This window comes from Saccostrea cucullata, unplaced genomic scaffold, assembly GCF_032062105.1.
Source record: "Saccostrea cucullata isolate Sc308-1 unplaced genomic scaffold, CSIRO_AGI_Scuc_v1 ctg3911, whole genome shotgun sequence".
NCBI lineage: Eukaryota > Metazoa > Mollusca > Bivalvia > Ostreida > Ostreidae > Saccostrea > Saccostrea cuccullata.
Window position 1 is genome coordinate 24,891 of NW_026931580.1, and position 23,433 is coordinate 48,323.

At 34.9% G+C, this 23,433-nt stretch overlaps 1 protein-coding gene across 1 annotated transcript; it reads left to right on the forward strand.

Moving 5' to 3' along the window:
* Nucleotides 1-1,875: 1,875 nt before the first annotated feature.
* LOC134233053 (1-phosphatidylinositol 3-phosphate 5-kinase-like) lies at nt 1,876-19,953 on the forward strand (the record flags this gene model as incomplete). Its single annotated transcript, XM_062715048.1, has 29 exons — nt 1,876-1,971; nt 2,862-3,007; nt 4,102-4,212; nt 7,312-7,463; nt 7,652-7,841; nt 8,184-8,364; nt 8,537-8,624; nt 8,758-8,915; nt 9,082-9,193; nt 9,431-9,542; nt 9,943-10,047; nt 10,150-10,227; nt 10,517-10,640; nt 10,863-11,043; nt 12,029-12,208; nt 12,613-12,759; nt 13,380-13,509; nt 13,651-13,745; nt 13,910-14,941; nt 16,796-16,978; nt 17,330-17,430; nt 17,636-17,707; nt 17,831-18,017; nt 18,241-18,419; nt 18,602-18,721; nt 18,855-18,963; nt 19,120-19,213; nt 19,366-19,453; nt 19,863-19,953. Coding segments are annotated over exons 2-29 (4,512 nt in total), but the record flags the coding sequence as incomplete, so codon positions are not given.
* Nucleotides 19,954-23,433: the final 3,480 nt, after the last annotated feature.

Sequence of the window (23,433 nt, forward strand, 5' to 3'; positions counted from 1 at the left end):
AACATCTTCTCGAGAATAGCAAAGCCATGATTAGTTTTATTTATATAAAAGTATTCCCAGGTAGAGTAGATTCAAGGTTATTTTAGTCATGTCCCCCAGGGGAAGGGTGAGGACACAATGGGCGGTCAAAGTTTTTAACATAGGTGTATATAGGGAAACTCTTTTAAAATCTTCCGATGAGAAACAGAAAAGTCATAATTGGTCATATTTATAAAGAAGCATCCTCAGGTAGTGTAGATTCAATATTGTATAAATCATGATCCCCCGGGGGTAAGGTGGGACCACAATGGCGGATCAAAATTTTATGTAGGAATATATAGGAAGATGTCATTAAAAATCATCTTCATTAGATTAGCAAAGTCATGCTTAATCATATATATGGAAGTATCCTCAGGTAGAGTAGATTAAAATTTGTTCAAATCATGACCCTTTGCGTTAGGGCGATTGAGGCCACAATGGACGGTCAAAGTTTTACATAGGAATATATAGGAAAAATCTTCTCAACATGCTCAAGAACAACAAAGTCATGATTGGTTATGTTTTATGGAAGCATCCTCAGGTATAGTGTAGATGCATATTTGTTAAAAACATGACTCCAAGAGGAGGAGGGGGGGGGGTAGGTTTGGACCACAATTAAAGTTCAAACTTATAGGGAAAAAAGCAGTTATAGTAAAAAAAACAAGATGTGTTTGTGAAACACTGATGCCCCTGTATGGCAATATAGCGAAGGTTAACCTTTCTCAAATACAGATCAAATATGTTGGTACCTAAAGTAAGCCTTTTTACAAGAAATAGAAATGTGAAATATAAAACCCTAGCACCACCTGTTCAAGGGTTATGACCAAGGTTAACATTTTTAAAGGTAGGACAAACTCCGGGGTCAAGGTCAAAGGGTTAAGGTTTTGGTTGCTAAAGAAAGGCCTTGTCTCAAAGATTACATATGGGTCCTAATTTTTAAACGGTAGATACTAGGAATTTAATGTTTCAAATATCAATTCTTTGTCGCAAGACCTTTCATTTGAAACCAACAATTTTGACCGTGACTTTGGATATTTCCGTACTTACGAAAAAAAACTTTAACCTTGGCTTGGAACTGTAAGGGCTAGGGCTTTTATACTTCATATATGTAATCCTTGTGAGAAGACCTTTCATTGGACCTTGGATTTCAACCTACTTTTTACAAACTTTAACGTTGGCCATAACTTTTGAACAGTAAGTGCTAGAGCTTTCATACTTCACATATGTAATCCTTGTGGCAAGACCTTTCATTGGATATCAACAATTTTGACCTTTGACCTTAATTGGAGTTTGGCAGACTTTTTACAAATTTTAAAATGGCCGTAATTAAATTTGAACGGTAAGGGCCAGCACTTTCATACTTCCCGTATGTAATCTTTGAGACAAGGCCTTAAATACCAACAACCTTGACCCTTTGACCTTGACCCCAGAGTTTGTCATGCCATTAAAAACGTTAACCTTGGTCCTAACCTTTGAACAGGTGGTGATTTATATTTCACATTTGTATTTCTTGTGAAAAGGCCTTACTTTAGGTACCAACATATTTGATCTGCATTTGAGAAAGCTTATAACCTTCGCTGTTGCCATACTGGGGCATTTAGTACGTGTTTCACAAACACATCTTGTTTCAGCTTTTAATCAAAAGTAATAAAAAAGTTTAAAGTTTTTAACAGACTATCTAATTTTCAGAATTATAGAAATGGAGTGCTCAATGTTCTGCAAATGGTAAAAATACGCTCGACTGTGACATCTGTCATCTTGAGAAAAAAAATATTTCCGGAAAATCCGATTTATAATTTTTATTCTATTTTAAACCAATAATGTTTACAGATGGCGCTGTAGAGGAAAACCTTATGACAGACGAGACTAAATGACATGTGAACAGAACGAACTATAAATGAATATGGTTCAGCTTAAATATCAAGAATGTAAAAATGGCCATTTGTTTTTAAGGTATAGATTTGCCCAAATGTTGAGTTTGTAAACTAATCGTGATGTCTTTGTGCTGCAGTGTACAGTAGAATTGTTTCATTTTGAAAAGCACCCTACAGGCTACAACTTGGACTTCTCAAGGCTACCAAGCAGAATACACTCAGTATAAGGATATTTTGTTTATAACACTTAATGAATTTTCCATTGGAAGACATTATGCCTACTTAAATAATTTCAACTGTATCAGAAGAATGAGAAGATCATAGATGAACAGACACAATCTCTTCAGCTGTTCTTGATATGGGTCCTAGCCTTGAACTAGTTTTATAATATATTAATTAAAGCACAGGTGCTTGGGGACGGGAAGGGTTCTTTGACTTTTTAAAATAAAATATTTTTCTGTGACATATTCACAAAGTATTAAACTGAAAAATCCTAATTTTAATTAAGCTAAAACTAGGCTTCTATAAAAAATTATATCCAGGAAAGGTTGGCAAATTTGACAGGTGATTTTCGACACCTCAATTGGAAATCCTCAAAAAATAAAGATGAAAGTTACTTATTGAATGGAAGTGAAGGTTTTTATATCTTCAGAGATTATTATGTGATTGATGCATCTCTGATTTGTGTCCCATTGTAGTTCCTGTCCTGAGAATTTTCATGTTTAACACTTGCGACTCATCATTTCAATTGTCCATTGTATAATTGAAATTATATGTCCTTGCACCAAAGTATCCCTGAATGCTCAAAGGCTATAAACACTGAACACAAGTCTAAATTTGTAGCCTTCCACTTGGTCATGTCACCTTGTACAGCAGGTTTAGGATCCTTATTTTACCATGTTGACCTTAGAAGGGGTAATTACTGTAAATTGTATACTCATCTGTATATTTTATTTTTTTTTTTTTCAGAAAATGGCTGTAGTTTTTCATCAATCCTAGCACCATGTCACAGTGGGATCCACTACCCACCACACTTACAACCTTTGGACCTCTGAGTTCTGAAGAACAACAATCCTCCGGTTTCCTGTATAAGCTTCTAAAAAGGACACAAAGAGGTCAACTATCATGTCAATTTTTTTATGTTTTCTGGTTAAGTGCTCAAATGGGCTTGTCTGATCAAAAGGTGCCTTGACGTTTGTCTGTCCAGCTGTCTTTGTATACCGGTAGTCTGTAAACTTTTTACAAATTTTACTTCTTCTCCACATCTCCTTAAAAATAATGTATCAGTTTCAAACAAACTTGCCACAAAGCTGGGGATTCGAGTTAGTTCAAATGAAGAATTGCTCTCTTTTAAAGGAAGGTTAATTAAGCATTGGAAAAAAGGTAAAACTTATACCAGAGTATATATGAAAGCTATTTGACATAGCCTATTAGTGTAGATTCAAGTTTGTTTAAATCATGGATCCTTGGGGTAGGTAGGACTGTAATAGGGGAGCATTATTTACAGTGGAATATAAAGAGGACGTAAATCATAATTGATTTTGTTAAATTCAACCCCAGCCTTCCTTTCCCAGAGCAGAACAGAGTCATGATAAATGATCAAAACTGTAAACAGGAATGTTAAGATGAATAAACTTTAAAATTTTCATTTCAGATATAAACATGTAAGCATCTCAGATAGTGCAGTGTTGAAAATCTCGTTTTTAAGAATATATTGGCCAGGTTTAGTGATACATGTATAAACATGTTAGCATTCTCAGGTAGTGCAGATTCTACCAGTAGTTAGCTTAAATAAGGCACCAGGGATGAGCACAGTCACAATAAATGATCAAAAAATCTTCCTTTTAAGAACATTCCAGCAATAATTATTGATATTTTTATAAATGTAAAAATTCTTAGGTATTCAGTTTTGCTCAAATATGCCTACTTGTGGAAAGGGTGGGACTATGATATGGGGTCAAACATTTTTAAAGGAATACAAAGGGGAAAAGTCTAATTTTTTACCCCATTAAAAGCAGGACTAATGTGACTCAGATGAACATAGTGGCCCATGGTCCTCTTTATTAATTTACTGACAAAAATGACCAGTTGAATTACTCAGATTTTTTTGAAATTTTCTTCTCCTGTACAATACATATTTTAGATATTTTTTGTTATATCATGTTGAGGTTTTCATGCTGGATTTTCTAATTTCTTTTATCTTCTTCAGATGATAAGGAAAGTTCTAAGTCATCCAGCAGCTCGCGTGAAGTGTCTGTAGAAAGGGAGAAGACTCTTCCAACAGTAGTCCCAGAATCACTCAAGAAACAAACAGATAATGGTAAATATAGCAAGTTATCTGATATACAGCTGTGTTATTTAAATTTTGGTTGTTGTGTTTATTTGCTGAGCCCCCTCCCTCCCCAACACTACAAAAAACTACAAACCACACTTATAGTCAAAGGGAAATAGAAAAGAAATATTTATTTACTTAATTTACATAAAAATAAACCTTAAAACCAATTTTCTTTTTTATACCCCCCCCCCCACTTGAAAAATGGGAGGATATATAGTGATCAGGATGTCCATCCATCTGTATGTCCATCCGTCTGTACGTCCGTCCATCTGTTATGCTTTGGGGTACACCAACTTTTTATTTTATAGATCTCTGAGTCAACCTTTTTAATATATTCGATCAGTGCTTACTATTAGTGCAAGATATATTACTGTAGTCAGCGGCGACTCACACAAATTGTTCCGACGAAAATAGTTCCATCATTAATAAGTAGATACAACATAATTGTTCATGATAAGAATAATGTTGAGTATGTCATATGTAAAAGAAACCAAAATTAATGTAAATTTTTCCTCCAAAGATCACTTTCCCCCCTAAATGCAAATAAAAAATGTTAATATTCCTACGCTCGCTCCCTCCTCAGTTTTTTTTTTAACATGTTTGATAACAGAGAATATCTAGGTCATTCTTCGGTTGATATTTTTTCACCGATGAATTGATTATACTATATCAACAACTGTAGTAAAATCATGTTAATTGTTCGTTAATCATCATATAGTTTCCTCTTAGAGAAAAAATAATCATTCTGTGTGTGTAGCATATTATATGACGGAATTTTCAATCCTGAGCAGATTCCTGCACGTGTGTAGACAAACTACACATAGGGAGACTACCTATAAAATGTGTTACAAAACCCGAACTGGGCCAGGGATTTCTAAACTGACAATCGTTTAATTTTTATTAATCAGAATTTGTATTCATGTGATCTAATTATGAAAAAAGTTCTGTCTGCTATCGTAACTTCTCTGTTCGCGGGAGTCCGTTTGACAACTCCATCGCACGTGTGTAGACTTGCGGACACAGGTATGTGTAATGTTTGTTAGGAGACTGGGTGACCGTAATGCTACGGACTCAGGAAATTTACACAAGTTCTATAACTAGACATGCAGTGCAGTTTTATTTTTATAAAAGTCATTAAACACTCTTAAACATATTAAATCTAAAAGTCGAATATCTTTGGATATGGGGTAACCCATATCTATTCTTGTTAAACAATGGTTTAAGCATTGAAAGGCCGACATTAGCTCTCAATTATTTTATATGATTTTTTTTTGTATTTTTTCAAAGAAAATGAAAAAAATTATTTACATCCAAATTAGATGCTTTGTTGTAAAAATTTTGCTGTACATGAATGCATAACATGAATATCTAATAAAATATGTAAAGAGAAGCCGTAAAGATATTAAAAACTTTTAGATAAAAAAATATTTATGAAAATAAAACACATAATTTGTGAATATTTTTTAAACTTGTGGTTAAAATCTTCTTAAAACCAGTCACAACTGGGGAGAACATGTTCATTAATTATATTTGTAAAAGAAATTGAAACGAAATGGCCAAATTGTAGAGAAATTAATTTTTTTAATTTTGGCCAATCCCGATCAAAATTAAACCGATCCCAACCATAATTGTACAATTATTGAAAATAAATAACATTTTCCCAAGAACACTAGTCTGATTAGGTGTAATAAGGGTTAAAACATTATTGAACTTGACAATAAAATAGATTTCTTCATTGTAAATACATGAAGAGGCAATAAATTAGCATTTTTATTCATTTTGTGTTAATTTTGATCGGGATCAGTTTAATTTTGATGGGGTTAGGTCCAAATATTAAAAAAAATAATTTCTTTAAAATTTCTCAATTTCGATTCAATTTTTTTTTAAAATATGATTGACAAACATGTTGTCCTCAGTTTTGACTAGTTTTATGGTGTTTTTAACCATAGGTTTAAAAAATATTCACAATTAATGTGTTTTTTTACCATAAATAATTTTTTATAAAAAAAATTTAAAAGTCTTACCAGCCTTTCTTTACATGTTTTATTAGATATTCATATGATGCATTCATTTACAGCAAACTTTTAGTTCGAAAACAACTTATTTGGATATGAATTTTTTTTTTCACTGTCTTTGAAAAAACACAAAAAAATTCATATAAAATAATTAAGAGCTAATATCGGCCTTTCAATGCTGAAACCATTGTTTAAAAAGGATGACTCAAAGATCTATAAAATAAAAAGTTGGTGTGGCATTCCACCTTAAATATACATGTACCACTGAATTAAATTTAATGAAACTTTCACAAAATCTTTGTTACATAGTGCCATTGTGCACCTCTTATTTTAGTTTTTGATCCGATACATAGTTTGGTTTTCGAATTTCCCATAACCAAACATTGATTCAGCCATTCTTTCTATAATTTTGAAGGGTACCATCTCTTAACTGCAACTCCTCCTATACCACTGAATGAATTTTAATGATACTTTCACAGATTCTTTATTATATAATGCCATTGTGTACCTCTTATTTTACTTTTTTGATCTCAAACTTATTTTGGGTTTCTCAGAGCAAATTATGAACTTTGCCATTATAATTTGGGAGGTGGGGTATCATTAAGTGAGGTCAGTGCTCACAGTTCCTCTAGTTACTATTAAACTTTCTTTTAGTCTGTTGTTTTAAGAACTAATTTAATAATATTTCACTGTATTTATTACAGAGTTATTAGTTCTCAAAATAGTTGTCAGCATGATATATTATGCAAAAAATCAAATTTAATTTCCTTATACATTTACCTTTAAAATGTTTCCAATGTCAAATTGCACTAAACAGTTGTTTAATTTCCTTGTTAAAGATGTTCTGAGCACCCTAGTATCAAAACTGCTATTCTTCCTCAAGATGTATTTTTAAATTTTCATTGAAGTTTCCATCTTTTAAATAATTTGTTCCTTGTTGGAAAGAAATTTATAAACTAAGGAAATCCACAATTTACTGATAAATTTTAGATTACCCTTAGGATAGCTTGAGACGCGGATACATTTAGGGTGTTGGCATTTTAGTGAGTGTTGATTGTTTTTTTTACAGAGGGAGGGAGTGATGAGGACAGTGGGAGGAGTCGAGCATCCTCAGGCAGTGAGTATACTCGACAGACATCCATCACCATGCAGCAAATGGCCAACAGAACTCGATCCAGTGTTCTCACTCGCCTCAGTAAAATCCTGGAGGGGAGGAATGTGGTCAGTGAAAAGTTTTATTATTTTCTGTGTTCTGAGTTAGTTATTTAAAAAAAAAAGAAAGATACTGGTTGAAAAAGCAGTAGCTGAACAAAAATTGCAATCTTATTGTAGCAAGTGTTAATAGTAGAAACAAAAAATAACATTAAAAAATGACATAAATTTTCTGTAAAATTTTAATATATTTTCAGACCCCTCAAGCATATAAGGACAGTGACTTTAAGCAGTACTGGATGCCTGACAGCAGTTCCAGAGAGTGTTATGATTGTGGTGACCGATTCACCACCTTTAGACGGCGGCATCACTGTCGAGTGTGTGGACAGATATTCTGTAGTAGATGCTGTAATCAGGAACTACCAGGACGCATCATAGGCTATAAAGGTAGAAAAAAATACTAGAGTACTTTGAGCACACATCTACACTAGCCAAGAGTTTTCGGTCTGCACCGCTCCGAGGGACATATACTTTATGTACTTGTTATAGGTGGTATCTATGTGTGTACATACTGTGATAAGGTGGCTATACTTTATGTACTTGTTATAGGTGGTATCTATGTGTGTACATACTGTGATAAGGTGGCTATACTTTATGTACTTGTTATAGGTGGTATCCGTATGTGTACATACTGTGATAAGGTGGCTATACTTTATGTACTTGTTATAGGTGGTATCCGTATGTGTACATACTGTGATAAGGTGGCTATACTTTATGTACTTGTTATAGGTGGTATCCGTGTTTGTACATACTGCGGTAAGGTGGCTCTCAGTGCCTTGCAGACAGAACCCACAGGGAACATGCATGTAGAGAGTGATGAACTGGGTAACTCCACTGAAATAGAGCAGTCTTCTCACCAGATCTGGGGCACCAAAGGGAGCAGATTATCCACAGACCAAGGCTCCTTAAGGTAAGTACAGATGTCCTCATGACAGAGCTAAAACTCATGAAGGGGAGGTTTTCTATCTTAATCATTCCTCAGCTCCCATAACTTTTGGTAGTTGGTAGATGATTATATTGAACGTAAAAGTTTTTAAAGCTTAGTAATATAGACTAGCCATTTGTGAACTTAATTTTTTTAGAGGTATAAACCCAAACTTCACCAGTCAGGAATCAGTGACAGACTTCTGTACGGAGCACATCGATGCCATTGATCCTAAAATCCTGGAGGTAATACAAAATGAATCATGAACTAAGACATACTTAAATTCATCAAAGCTGTGAAAATTGTGTTTTTGTTTAAATAAGCTTGAGTATATCGTGAGGTAGGTACAGGTATTCTAATTTCTTTCCCTTGATTTAGGACTCTGCACAGCTACGAGAGTTATGGCGGAAGCTTTTGGATCCTGTATCTGGTGTAGAAATGCAGAGCCACCGAGTCAAACTCAGCACATACAGAAACTGTGTCAGTGGGAATCGTGTGGTGGACTGGCTTATGAGGAATGATAAGGTGGCTCAAAGGTAAGAAAACTTATAAATGTATTTATTTTTATCATTTTGCATGATTAGCAATCCTTTTCTGTGACGCCTTTTAAATTTATAAGTAAGTTGAACATGATGTATAATATTACACAGGAAATCTGTCAGACGAAGTATAGATAGTTGATTTACTATACCGTTTTTACAGATTACAGGCTGTTGCTATAGGACAGGCTTTGTTAGATGCTGGGTTTCTAGAAACTATTGCTGGTCAACCAAAAGTGTTTCATGATGATTTCACTCTGTACAAGCCTTCAGAGGTATCAAATACCAGTTCTCTCATTGTATGATAAAATATGTCACCACTCATCAGTAATCAAAGCAAAATCAAACCAAACTAAAGATTGTAGAAAAGAGAATGGCCATATGTTGAAATTAGAAGAAGAATGGAATTGTTTCAAATAATTTTGCAAAATGAGCTAGTCTAAGCAATTTGATAATGAATACTAGGTGTGTGAATTTCTTTGTTATTGGAAATAATTTTTTATCTTTGCCAGACCTCCCCCGTAGATCCACCCCAGATAGATGTGAAAGATGTTGAATCTTCAGAACAGAGTATGGAGCCAGAATGGTTCAAATCCATACAGTCAGATATGTCTATTGAAGAATGTGAGTCATTTATTATCTGACTACAATATGTACATGTATCTGTTGTGGAAATGTAAAAAATATTGTTAAATAAACAATTTTACTTTCCATTATTGCAATTCGAAGATTACTCCATAAGTTTCCTAAAGAATTGTACAGTGGACCTTCAGATATCCGGACGCTACATATCTGGATGCTTCAGTATCCGGATGATTTTTCATTGGAAGGAATTTTTAAATGATATTTTGTCTTGTTTAACTGGTAATTCAGGTATCCAGACGCTTCACATATCCAGACAAATGGACTAGGAACCAAAGTGTCCTGATAAACGAGGCTCAACTGGATATGCTTTATAAAGTGTTCAGTTGATCCAGGACAGTGAAGGAAAATTTCCATTGAATTTTTTATGATTTTGTTGCAGTTTCAGCTTCAGAAGACTTCACTGAATCTAAGGATCCAAGGGCCTTGAAGAAAAAGAGTTCCTTTACAGTTAGTCAGGATTATAGAACAAATAGCTCTAAGCAAGGTATAGTGGTGGAATAGATGTTTAAATTTCTCAAGACTCTTGTAAATGGAAAAAAATGTGACTACAGTTTATTATTATGACCATATTCTTATCTTATTTCAGACAATGATGGTGTGGAGTTTGAACCTCTACCTAGGACTGACTTAGAGGGACTAGGAGGCCAGGATGATTTGATATCAGGTCATTTTTACAGTACATGTAGTCAGATTTTATTGTGTTGTCCTTATAAAAGATTTAGTATTGTTCGACTGGCATTTTCTTGATATCATTAATGGAGCAAACGATAAGTTTGCAAAAGTTTCTATTGCAAGGTAAAGGATGTTTCAGTGTTAATACAGTTTGAACATTGTATAATACCTGTTATCTCAAACTTTCGTCTTGGCCTCTTTCAGTTAAAGAAACAAGGTTTTACTGTATATCATCCTGTGCACTTTTTTTTGTCATATTGATTATATGTGTACTTCTGTAGATTCCATGTTTACCAGTTCTCAGACTGTCACAGCAGAACATCTGTCCAGTATGAACAGAGGGTGGAGGCACATTGATGCACTGAGAGAGGAAAATGGAGAGAAAGCAGCTTTCATAAAACTCAGGTCTGCTTTGATTTCAGTATAAATCTGCCTCATTTTAAAAAGAAATGATTGTACCGGTAGTTAATGTACAGTATATGAAACTGAAGTAAAGGTCAAGAAAACATGAAGATTTTGTAGTCTAATTCTGTGCTAAAATTGGGACATTTTATCTAGGAACATTATTTATTTTGCCAATTTTATTGAAAATTAATTAATCTATATATAAATGTTAAATTAAATCAGGGATGCCCACAAAGACCACCTGCGAGATTTGGCCAGTCAGATGTTGACACAGGAGGGACTGTCCAAGTCCTGGCTGGACATCATACTGGGCACAGCTGACCGTATCAGTCGTTATGTTTGTCCTGATGTGAGAGTAGAGAATGACCACATGGACATTAGGAAATACATCAAGTTCAAAAAGGTACCATTAACTTACATAATTGTGCGTGTACAATGTACTCTAAGTGTATTCATGACTTGTTTTACTTGCTTTTATATAGGGATGTCAAAATATTTATTTTCCTTAGTCGAACAATCGATTGCATTATTCGAACGATAGTCGACTATTCGGAACATTTTTTTTTTTAATTTCATCACCGAAAGTAGAAATAAGATGATGAAATCATATAGATTTACACCAGCAATTATAATTTTCCAAAATATATGAATTCTCGTAAATCACGTACATTGAATTTCATAAATATTGGACTGTACATTCTTTCGATCTAGTACGCTCAGAGAATTATCAGCATAGTGTTTTTAAAGCTTATTAAAAATAATTGGAAAAGAGAGATTTAAACACACACAATCCAAACATCAGGTCTTGTTCAATGAATTATTAGCCCGGCTATCAAAATGACATTACTATGTTAGGTTATTGTTTTAATGATTATCGAAGTTTGAAAACTTTATGGCGCTGGTGTGTTCCTACAGCATTTGGACATTCTTAGAGGTAATATACTGTATAAATTTATAATTGGTACAAGTCAAATTAATAATTTTCAAGAGTCCAGTATAGCGCTGCATAATTTACTATAATAACAGAAAAATGTTGGTAATTGAGAAATAATTATCGCGGTATGTAATTATGTACTGTCCATATGTACAATGTGGGGATTTATTTCTATACTTTGACTATATTTAAGCTCTTAGCAGATACTATAATGGTTTGAGGAATGACGCTTTATCAATTTTGAGTTGAGATTTTTTTTTATCACCTCCTTTTTCTGCATTTATTAAATAATCGAATGTCGTTTCATTATTCGATAGTTGGTCCATTCGACTATTCGTTGAGATCCCTACTTTTATAAAATCTAGTAAAGGAATTATTTTGCAGTTATATATGGAATGAGTCTACCATGCTTGAAATTTATTTGATGATATAAAGAGCTTCTTTTCTCCCAAAGATCCCAGGAGGCAACAAGGAACAGACATGTATGATTCATGGGATGGTGTTCACCAAAAATATTGCCCATAAAAAAATGGCCAGTCAAATTACCAACCCCCAGATCCTACTGATGAAGGGCTCTATTGAATACCAGAGGAGGATTAACAAATTCTCATCTCTAGAGCCTCAAATATTACAGGTAATTTTCTCTGGTGCCTCTAACATTACAAATCACAGTTTTGTCATCTAGTGCTTCAAATATAACAGGTTAATCACAGATTTGTTACAGTTCACAACAAGAATTTATCTTGGTATTGAAAATACATTGAGATGAACCAGTTCCTTAAAAGAATTAATGATAATAACTTACATGTATGTTTTATGCTGAATACTTCATTTGTTCTACCTTACTTTCCTTTGAATATATTTGAAATTTAGAAAAACCTAGATTTTAAAAGTAAACATGATTTTACTTGGTACTATAAAAATATGCATTAAAATTTACTAGAACAATCTTGTGGGAAAGACATTGTTAAATAATCGATGGAATTTTTTGAATTTTTGAAAAATCCCATTTTGAAGAATTTCATACTCCCTTCGCAGGAGGAAGAGTTTTTGAGGAACAACATAACTAAGATAGCCTCCCTGAAGCCCCGCCCAGACATACTTGTAGTGGAGAACACAGTGTCTCGTCTGGCCCAGGAATTCCTGTTACAGGAGGGCATCACACTTATCTTCAATGTTAAAATGGTATTTACTCTGATAATTCAATTTTAAACATAATCTACATGTATATGAGAGGAAAAAAATAAAGATTTAACTCTGCTGACTGAGGACCAAAAAAGCACAGTCAAGCATTGTTAAAGTGTTAGTGATCTGCAGTTTGTCTGTGAACAGTTCTGTACAAAATCTGTTTTAAAAGTAGTCTTCTATTAAGGTACATAATTTGATTATTGATTTTTAATTTCATTGGTTAATCATTTAATTATGCAAGCATCCTCAAGTAATGAAGATTAAATGTAAGGTAAAAAAAACCCACATGAATTAAAAAAGACAAAAAAATCAATTTTAAATCTTTTTTCTCAAAATAAGCACACCCAATGAAAAAAATGGGCTTCTTGTTTTCGAAAGATACAGTGTAAATGAGCCATTATTATAAACAGACCAAAAGAAGGCATTCAGATCATTTCTTGCCTAAAGCAGAGCTATAGTTTCATCACAGAACTCTTGTTCATTTAAATCACAAAATTTGATTCATATATATAACTACTTACGAACTGCTAACGTGCAGATGTAAGCAGTAAGTTTTGTACCTTAACTGATATTGAAGGGTTTTTGAAAAGGAAAATGCACATGTGTTTAATTTAAAGAGTGTGTTGGAAAGACTAGCCAGATTTACCCAAGCCTGTATAGTGCCATCAATTGATAGCATCGTGAGTGGACCAATCATCTTAGGCTTTTGTCACAACTTTAAGCTCTGCCACTTCACACTCCCTCATGGTAAATCTTACCAGAACAATATTGTTTAATACATTGTACTATCAGTAATGTAAAGAGAGAAATATGGATGCATGAAATTCGTAGTCTGATCTTGAAATGTAAAAGGATGTTATGGTTTATGATTTGTGTTGGAATTTGTAGGTGAGACAAAGACCATGCCTTGTTTTGATGGCTGTGCTACACATCTAGGATGTACAGTCACACTTAGAGGGGGAACTGTTAGTGAACTTAAAAGGGTAAGTATTGATGAATCTCTGGTATAAATACATCAACACCACTTTGGAATAAAGAGAATGTATTTTGATGAGACTATAATTTATAATGCATGCTAAGAGTGCTCTACCAATATTATGTACAGTACTTGTGCACTGATATTGACCAAATATTTATAAATCCACAGCTGAAGAAGATAATGAAGTGGATGGTGTTTGTCTCCTACCACTCCAAACTGGAAATTTCATTCTGTATGGATGAGTTTGCTCTACCAGTCAATAAGGCCCAGACCAATGCTGTATCCCCTGGTATGGACGACCTGTCTGGCTCAATGGAGGTCCCCCAGCCACCGTCCTCAAGGCAGCAGGCTACCCCTGACGAGATGGTTCCCATTCCTGAGGGGCAGGAAGAAGTGGAGGGACTACCTGTGGTTCCCAGTGGGATTAACATGTGTGATGTGGAGAAAGGGAAGGGCATGAATGAGGAAGGATTGAAGACGGTGAAAAGTTTTAGTGAAATAAAAGAAAGTGAGGTGGTTGTAGAAATTCAGGATTTTGAAAATCAGGACAATGCAAGTAAAGCTAAAGATTCAGAGAATGTAAAGGAAAAGAAGGCAGAAGAGGTGGTCATCATTCAAGAGGAAAGCCCAACTGTTCTCATTGAATCAGACAGGATTGTGATTCAGCCTGACAGCAGTGTGGGTGTACCTGTAGATCAAGTGAGTGAAAACACCTCGGAGAATCACGGAGGTTATAAAATGTTTACCAGAGGAAGTCGGCCATCGTCTGCCAAACACCCTGTGGGACTGGAGATATCTGATCAGTCCGATCCGCTGTATAATTACCAGAAAAACAAAGACGAGACAATCTTCTACAGCTCCCACACACTCCAGGAGAAATCTCTGAAACACTGTCAGAAATTCAACAAACTTTTAAAAGAGGTCATTCTTTCCAGTTCGCCATTCATCAATTATGAATTGCCCTATCTGGAGACAGAGGAAGGGTCTATGTGCAACAACAGGAAGTTTTTCCCTGAGGAGATTTACTGGTCCCAGTACTTTGAGTCAGAGAATCAACAGGAGAAGAAAAAGAGTAAGAACATTGACTACCAGTCCCCCGTGAAGAAGCCGGTGTTAGAGTGGTCCAGGGTGGAGGTGGTAGAGGCCCACCCTCTAGTGGTCAGTCAGCTCTGTCTCCCTATCACAGACAAGTCAATGCAGGTGAGTGTGTGAAGGTGTGTGTCATGTTCTTATCAACATGTGTACCCTGTAGAATATTTATTTTAAGGATTTACATATCCTTGTAAATTTGTAATAACTATGTATGCTACAGGCAAGTCATTTTATGGTTTTGGCTATTCTTGAAAAATGCAATAAATCCATATGGAAATGATTTTTTTAGCTCACCTCGACGAAGTCGAGATGAGCTTATGCTATACCCCCGGCGTCGGCGTTAGCGTCGGCGTCCCAGGTTAAAGTTTTAGGAGCAAGTCCTTTCCCAAGTAACTATAAGCCCTACCTAAACCAAACTTGTATGGATGATGCATCTAGGGATGTACACTACCAGACTTGCTTCGGATGCTGGATCTAACCTACATTTTCTAGATGAGTGACTAGGTTAAAGTTTTTGGAGCAGGTTAAAGTTTTTGAAGCAGGTCCATTCCCAAGGAACTATAAGCTCTACCGGGACCAAATTTGCATGGATGATGCATCTAGGGATGTACACTACCAGACTTGGTTCGGATGCTGGATCTGACCTACATTTTCTAGATGAGTGACCAGGTTAAAGTTTTTGGAGCAGGTTAAAGTTTTTGGAGCAGGTTCATTCCCGAGGAATTATAAGCCCTACCCAGACCAAACTTGCATTGATGATGCATCTAGGGATGTACACTATCAGACTTGCTTTGGATGCTGGATCTGACCTACATTTTCCAGATGAGTGACCAGGTTAAAGTTTTTGGAGCAGGTCTTTTCCCAAGGAACTATAAGCCCTACCTGGACCAAACTTGCATGGATGATGCATCTAGGAAAGGACACTTCAAAACTTGCTTCAGATGCTGGATCTGACCTACATTTTCCAGATGAGTGACCAGGTTAAAGTTTTTGGAGCAGGTCCATTCCACAGGAACTAAAAGCCCTATTTGGACCAAACTTGCATGGATGATGCATCTAGGGATGGACACAACCAGACTTGCTTCGGATGCTGGATCTGACCTACATTTTCATTCTCAAGTAACTATAAGCCCTACATGAACCAAACTTGCATGAATGATGTATCTAGGGATGTAAACTACCAGACTAGCTTCGGATGCTGGATCTGACCTACATTTTCATTCCCAAGTAACTATAAGCCCTAGCTAAACCAAACTTGCATGGATGATGTATCTAGGAAAGGACACTACCATACTTGTTTCGGATGCTGGATCTGACCTACATTTTCAGTCCCAAGTAACTATAAGCCCTAGCTAAACCAAACTTGCATGGATGATGTATCTAGGGATGGACACTACCATACTTGCTTCGGATGCTGGATCTGACCTACATTTTCATTCCCAAGTAACTATAAGCCCTAGCTAAACCAAACTTGCATGGATGATGTATCTAGGGATGGACACTGTCAGACTTGCTTCGGGTGCTGGATCTGACCTATATTTTCCATACAAGAGACCAGGTAAAAGTTTTAGGAACAGATTAATCCCAATGAACTTGAAGTCCTTGATATCTGCAGTATTAACAGTTATGAATATTTGTTTACACGATACATGTTTTCACGCTACACACATAGAAATGTGTATAATGCCATGTAAGGGGTTAAACACAACTTGCAAGAATATTCTTGTTGGGATGAATACTTAATATTAAGAAAATATGATGTGAGATTTGCATTACTTAAACTGATACATTCGTCGAGGTGAGCTTCGTAATCTTTGATTACCTATGTTTTTATTTACCTGTAAATGTGATTTTTGAAACAGAAAAAGAGAAAAGAGGTAAATCTTGAAAATTCCCAATCAAGAATAGTCTGTGCTGAAATTTATTACAATGTATTACTTTTATAAACATTTATTTATTCAGGACATGCTGGCTGACTTTAGAGCAAGAGGAGGGAGATTAAAACTAAACTATGACAAGCTACCCAAGGGACCTGTGATATCTTATGACAAAAAAGTTGCTGTGCCATCTAGTGATAAAGCTGTCACTCAGAATGGGACACTTAAACCTAAAGAAGTGGAAAGCCCCAAAAGGATGCCTACTAAGGTATGATTATGTTGATGGATCATCATTGAGAAATATGAATTTATTTAAAATAGGAATTTTGGGGTTAGTAAAACTTTGTTATATGTACACGCAAGAACATTAAAGTAAACATGGTAAAGTTGATTCAACCCAAGTTAGCTAGAATTTTGTCATATATTTATAGTGCTGTTACATTATATCGTGACAAAATTTGATGTTGTTTTAAGAATTACCATAATGTATTTCACAAATTAATTAAGGAATGTTCTCTACTTCCCTCCTTTAAAAAAAAAATATATTGATAAATATTTTGGATCATAAAATACCTCCTGCGATGGGTGGCAGCTAACCTTTATAAATTGTTTTTGTCAGCTTGATTGCCTGGACTTTGCCCAGCATCAGAGATTGGTGGTTCTACTCAGCAGTTATTCTGAGAAGTCAGAGAACCACCCCATGCCTTGTCTTCCTCCTCAGTAAGTACAATGTATTCAAAAAGTGGAAATGTAGACCGAACCAAAGCTCTTTGGGTTTCTGATGGTGTAATCATATAGATAAAATGTTTTAGAGAAAAGCTTCAGTGGCATGTAAATGAAGCAACAATGAGTTCACCCATGTTTTATACATTTGTCCTCTTATTGCATTTTATATGTTGTCACAAAGTGAATACTTTTACTGTAGATTAATTACAATGGAATTTTATGGAAGCCAGGACATAACACTTGGTGGATTCCTTGAAAAGTTCTGTTTCAGGTAAATGTGTTGACAAGCAAAATATTTTCAAGCACAATATTAATTTATTGTAAGGGATCATTTTAATAACCGGGTACATGGACTATTAAATGGCATTTAATTGAACACACTCCTCTATTATAGGGAATCCTACTCCTGTCAGCCCAACGTGTGTACTTCAGCTACCTGTGATGTCCCTATGTTGGACCATGTTAGAAGGATCATTAACAGCAATGGTGCCATTTATATCTCCCTGAGAAAACTTCCCAACTGTGTTCCTGGGGGAGAGAAGGCACTGATGATGTGGAACTGGTGTAGGAAATGTAGACAGGTTGGGGAAATTGTGTTATACCTACAAAGCATGAATTGAATCCTAGCAATTCTTTAGAGTAAATTTCTTGTAACCACTTCCCAATTTTAATATTTTTAAAGTAAATGTAGAGTAAATCTCGATAGAGTAAAAACTTTCATTTGTAAAGAAAAAAATCCATTTGTGCATACTGGTATTTAAAAAGAAAGTTTAATTTTCTATTGATTCTCTACAATGAATGTAGGCCACACCTCTTGTTCCTATGAGTATGGACAGCTGGAACATGTCTTTTGCTAAGTACTTAGAGCTTCGATTCCATGCAGCCTCCTTTGTCAGAAGGGTGGGGTCAGAGCCATGTAGTCACTCCTTACATCATTTCTTCAGTCAGTACTTTGGACACAGAAACATTGTGGCTACCTTCAAGTATGTATCAGAGTTGAAATTCATTATGTCAATGTAAAATGTATTTTATTTGGATGATATCATCTTAGTTTTCAAATGAATTAAATAATTGCATTAGACATGTAATATTGTGTTTATTTGGCATGAATCCAATGTGTAATGAAAATTTGGGGTTGCATATTTTTTTAAACAAAATATTTCAGATACTACCCAATAAGCAGAAAAGAAATTGTTCTTCCTCCACCAATCATAAGCATTGAAGATGGAATGCAAAAATCTCATTGGACGAGACTCAAAGATGAAGTCAGATCCCTAACTTCAAAGTATGTTGTACAATTACATGTATGTCAAAATCCTGATGGTCAATATGTACACATAGAACTTTCCATTAAATTTAAAAAGATTTTGAAATTGAGCAGAATCATGTCCTCATATCTAATTTTGGGTGTTTTGCAGATGTACAGACATGTTTGCTTCTATTCACACCACCATTGTGAACACTAACTGTGATGCCCATAATGAGACCCTAAGTAAACTCATCACAGACTACAAGGCCATTATTCCAGTAAGACCATTGTCAAGCACTGACATTTTCTTTTTTGTGTACAAATTTTTTCTTGATTTAATGAGGAGCAGGTTATCAGTGCATGTTAACTGTATTTACTTTAGTCATGATTATGGTTTTCTCAGATTTATTTCTTTTATTTCTAATTTATTATAGACAGAGAAAAGCAGAATAAAAGACTTGGCGGATAACACAAGACAGTTGCTAGCAGATATCTGGGTAGATATTGACAGTGGCACTGACACTAGAGGTACAGTAGATAAAATCTATGTTCAACACCAATTACATGTATTAAAAGATAAACTACATGTACATGTGCATTTATCTGTATGAGCATTTCTTGAAGATTTTAATGGAAGTTCACTTTTTGTATTGGACAGTAATGAATTGTTTCTATTTCAGATATAACAGAACAGCTTTATCTAATGCAGGATAATGTTGTTAGAATAAAACGACTTATAGCAGATGCCATACACAACTGGAACCTCAAGTACATCCTTAATTTATTTTATGCTTGATGCATTTAATCATGAATTACATAGTGCAATTCCACAGTGATGATTCCACGATATTTGGAAAAAAAAAAAAAAAACAAATGCTTATACTCAAATATCTACATCAGATCATTTCCGATGTAGTATAAAGTCTGTATATGAGAATATAAAGCTACTTTTGCTCTTCATTTCAAATATTGACTGTTGCAATGATTAACACGTAGCTATAAAGAAATGGATCTGTGTTTTCAAGTTTCAACAAGTATGAATGTTTTTTGTGTTGAACCAGTTTAAACAATTGCACTGTATTCCTATGTTGCAAGTAAATCACAATGCAGATAATATTTTTCAGTAAACTTTGTTGCTTTAAAGTCTTGAGCCTTCTAATGCATTTTTTTGTGGTAGGTTACAAGAGCTGATAACCCAACAAAAGAAATTCAACAAACAGGCCAGAAAAGAGGCAACACCACCCCCACAGGAAGATGACAGCAAACTGGTATTGAGAATTCTGTGATTTTAATGAATAATATTAAAATGGTTAAGAAAAAAGAAAACTGTATTCAAAAGGATACTTTTTTTGTCTGATTAGAATTAATTTTTCAGCTCCTTTTAAATGCATATAATTTCTGCAATTGCTTTTTAGGTCACCTGAGTAAACTCAGGTGACCTATTGCTATCCGTTTTCGTCCGTCGTCGTCCGTCGTGTGTCGTGTGTTGTGTGTTGTGTGTCGTGTGTCGTGTGTTAACATTTGAACATTTTCAGCTTCTTCTCTGCAACCACTGAACCAATTTCAACCAAATTTGGCACAAAGCATCTATGGGTGAAGGGGAACGAAAATTGTGAATTTCATGATCCCTGCCCCCCTGGGGCCTGAGGGGTGGGGCCAAAACCACTAAAATTAATGCAATCTTTAAAAATCTTCTTCTTTACTCCTGGACATCAAGCAGTCAAACTATTTGCATGATTGTAATCAGCATTGAGTCCTCTACCAAAATTGTGAAATTCATGGCCCTGGGGTCAGGGGTTCTAGTGCTAGGGCGGGGCTAAATAAGTATATAGTGAAAATACATGAATTCTTTGAAAATCTTCTTCTCTGCTCCTAGGTATTAAATAAACTAACTAAGTACATAGTTATGATAAGCAAGTGTTCCTCAACCAAGATTGTGAATTTTATGGCCCCAGGGTCAAGGGTTCTGGTGTGTGTGTGTGTGTGGGGGGGGGGGGGGCTCTATTGATTATATAGTGAAAATACATGATTTCTTTGAAAATCTTCTTCTCTGCCCCTGGGTATTAAATAAACCAAGTAAGTAAATAATTATGATGAGCAAGAGTGCCTCTACCAAAATTGTGAATTTTATGGCCCCAGGGTCAAGGGTCCTGGTGTTGGGGGGGGGGCTCTATTGATTATATAGTGAAATTACATGAATTCTTTGAAAATCTTCTTCTCTGCTCCTAGGTATTAAATAAACTAACTAAGTGCATAGTTATGATGAGCAAGAGTGCCTCTACAAAAATTGTGAATTTTATGGCCCCAGCATCAATGGTTCTGGTGGGGGGGGGGGGGGACTTTATTGTTTATAAAGTGAAAATACATGAATTCTTTGAAAATCTTCTTCTCTGCTCCTAGGTATTAAATAAACTAACTAAGTACATAGTTATGATAAGCAAGTGTTCCTCAACCAAGATTGTGAATTTTATGGCCCCAGGGTCAAGGGTTCTGGTGTGTGTGTGTGTGGGGGGGGGGCTCTATTGATTATATAGTGAAAATACGTGAATTCTTTGAAAATCTTCTTCTCTGCTCCTAGGTATTAAATAAACTAACTAAGTGCATAGTTATGATGAGCAAGAGTGCCTCTACAAAAATTGTGAATTTTATGGCCCCGGCGTCAATGGTTCTGGTGGGGGGGGGCTTTATTGATTATATAGTGAAAATACATGAATTCTTTGAAAATCTTCTTCTCTGCTCCTAGGTATTAAATAAACTAAGTAAGTGCATAGTTATGATGAGCAAGAATGCCTCTTCTAAAATTATGAATTTCATTGCCCCAGGGTCTGGGGTTCTGGTGTTAGGGTGGGGCTCTATTGATTATATAGTGAAAATACATTGTACATTAAATCTTTGAAAAATTTCTTCTCTGTCTCTGGGTATGAAGCAGATGAACTACCTATATAGTTATGATGAACAAGGGCCCTAATCTTGCAGAATTGTGAATTTCAAGGCCCCAGGGTCAGGGGTGGGGGAGTGGGGGGCTCTACTTATATACTGAAAATGAATTAATTGTTTGAAATCTGGTCCTTTGTATTTATAAAACATTTATTTACTTTTTGATAGGCAATTTTAAGGGTGCCTTTTAAAAATTTGTGCAACCTAGGGTCAGGGGTTTATGTGAGAGTGTTAGGGGCACTACTGATTATTGATTAATATTACTGATTAGTTGGAGTGCATTTTTGTTCCCCTACCCTGCTTATGGGTATTTAGTAACCAAGCTAAGCAACTGCTAAGTTTATTGTTATGATGATCAATGGTGCCCTTTCAAAATTGTGAATGCCATATAGCATCTGGCTTAAAACATGAATCAAATTCAATACACTGTAACTGGAAAGTTGTTGCACAGGGTTCGACACTAACGGTGGACCGGCAGCCCGAGTCCACCAAAAAATTGGAAGGTCCACCAAATGTTCTGGACTAGGTAGACCGTCGGTCCACTAAAATTATAAACACAGTATTTAAAAAACTGTGAATTTCCAGGTTTTTTTTCTTTAAATCGAAATCCGTAACGGAATTTATCAATTCCTCCATACCTTTATTATACAAGAAATAAATACACATGTAAATAATGCTTAGGTAATCGGAGGGGGGGGGGCAAGCAACTATATATATTTTACATGTAAAATTGATAACTCCAATATTAAATGAATAAGAAGCATGAAAAATCCGTGCCAAATCAGCCAGTCTCTCCTCTGTTTACGTAATGCACAGAAGGTGTGAAAATTACACTGGGTAGGCAGGAAATCGCTTCACGCCTGAACGCACACTGTTGGAGATAATTAGAATTGATTGACAGCTGCTCTTATATGCATTGTTTTTTTTAAAAATAGATGTTCAAACAGGCGTAATTTACATTTTATGAACTATTATCTGCAAGTTCATTTTTTTTTCTTGATATACACTATATCACTACTTATTTGAATAAATAATAAATTTAGAAAATAATTAATATACTTACATGTACCTATGTGATGTCAGTTTTGCATCGTAGTAAAAAAAATGATCTAGCCATGGATACATGAAAAATTCATTTGTTTAATATTTGAACAAATTAATTAATAATTGGAATCTTAAATTTAATCTACCTTTAGAAGTGAAATAAATGCAGATTTTCACCATTGTAATTTAATGATAATTATTAAAATATTTCTTTGGTTTGTAGATAAAATTAATAGTTTTTTTTTTAGTTTTAATTTTTTTAAGTTTTACAATATTTCTGAAAAAAAAATCTGACTAGTCCCTAATTTATTTGTTTCTGTTGACTGGTTAGATTTATGCTTTATTAGTCTGACTGGAATCTGTATATATTAAAGTTAGTTTTAATGAATGCCTTGTGTGAAGATTCATTCATTAATTCAAACATTTATAAAGGTCCACCAGATATTGAGAAGGTCCACCAATAATTTTTGACAAGTGGACCTGTGGTCCACCAAGGTAAAAAACTTAGTGTCGAACCCTGTTGCATAATGCTCAGGTGACCTATAAGGCCCGTGGGCCTCTTGTTGATTATGGAGAACTGTCTAGCCTGAGTAACTAAAAGTAGAATTCTATGAGAAATGCTTTCAAATTGTTACATTTTACTCCTTGTTTAGTTGAGATTGATTTCAGTAGAATTTCGCACAAGTTAAGAAACATTATGATACATAATTCTGTAAATGAAACAAAATAATTTATCAGTTGCATATGCAACAGTAGTCTCATCCGAG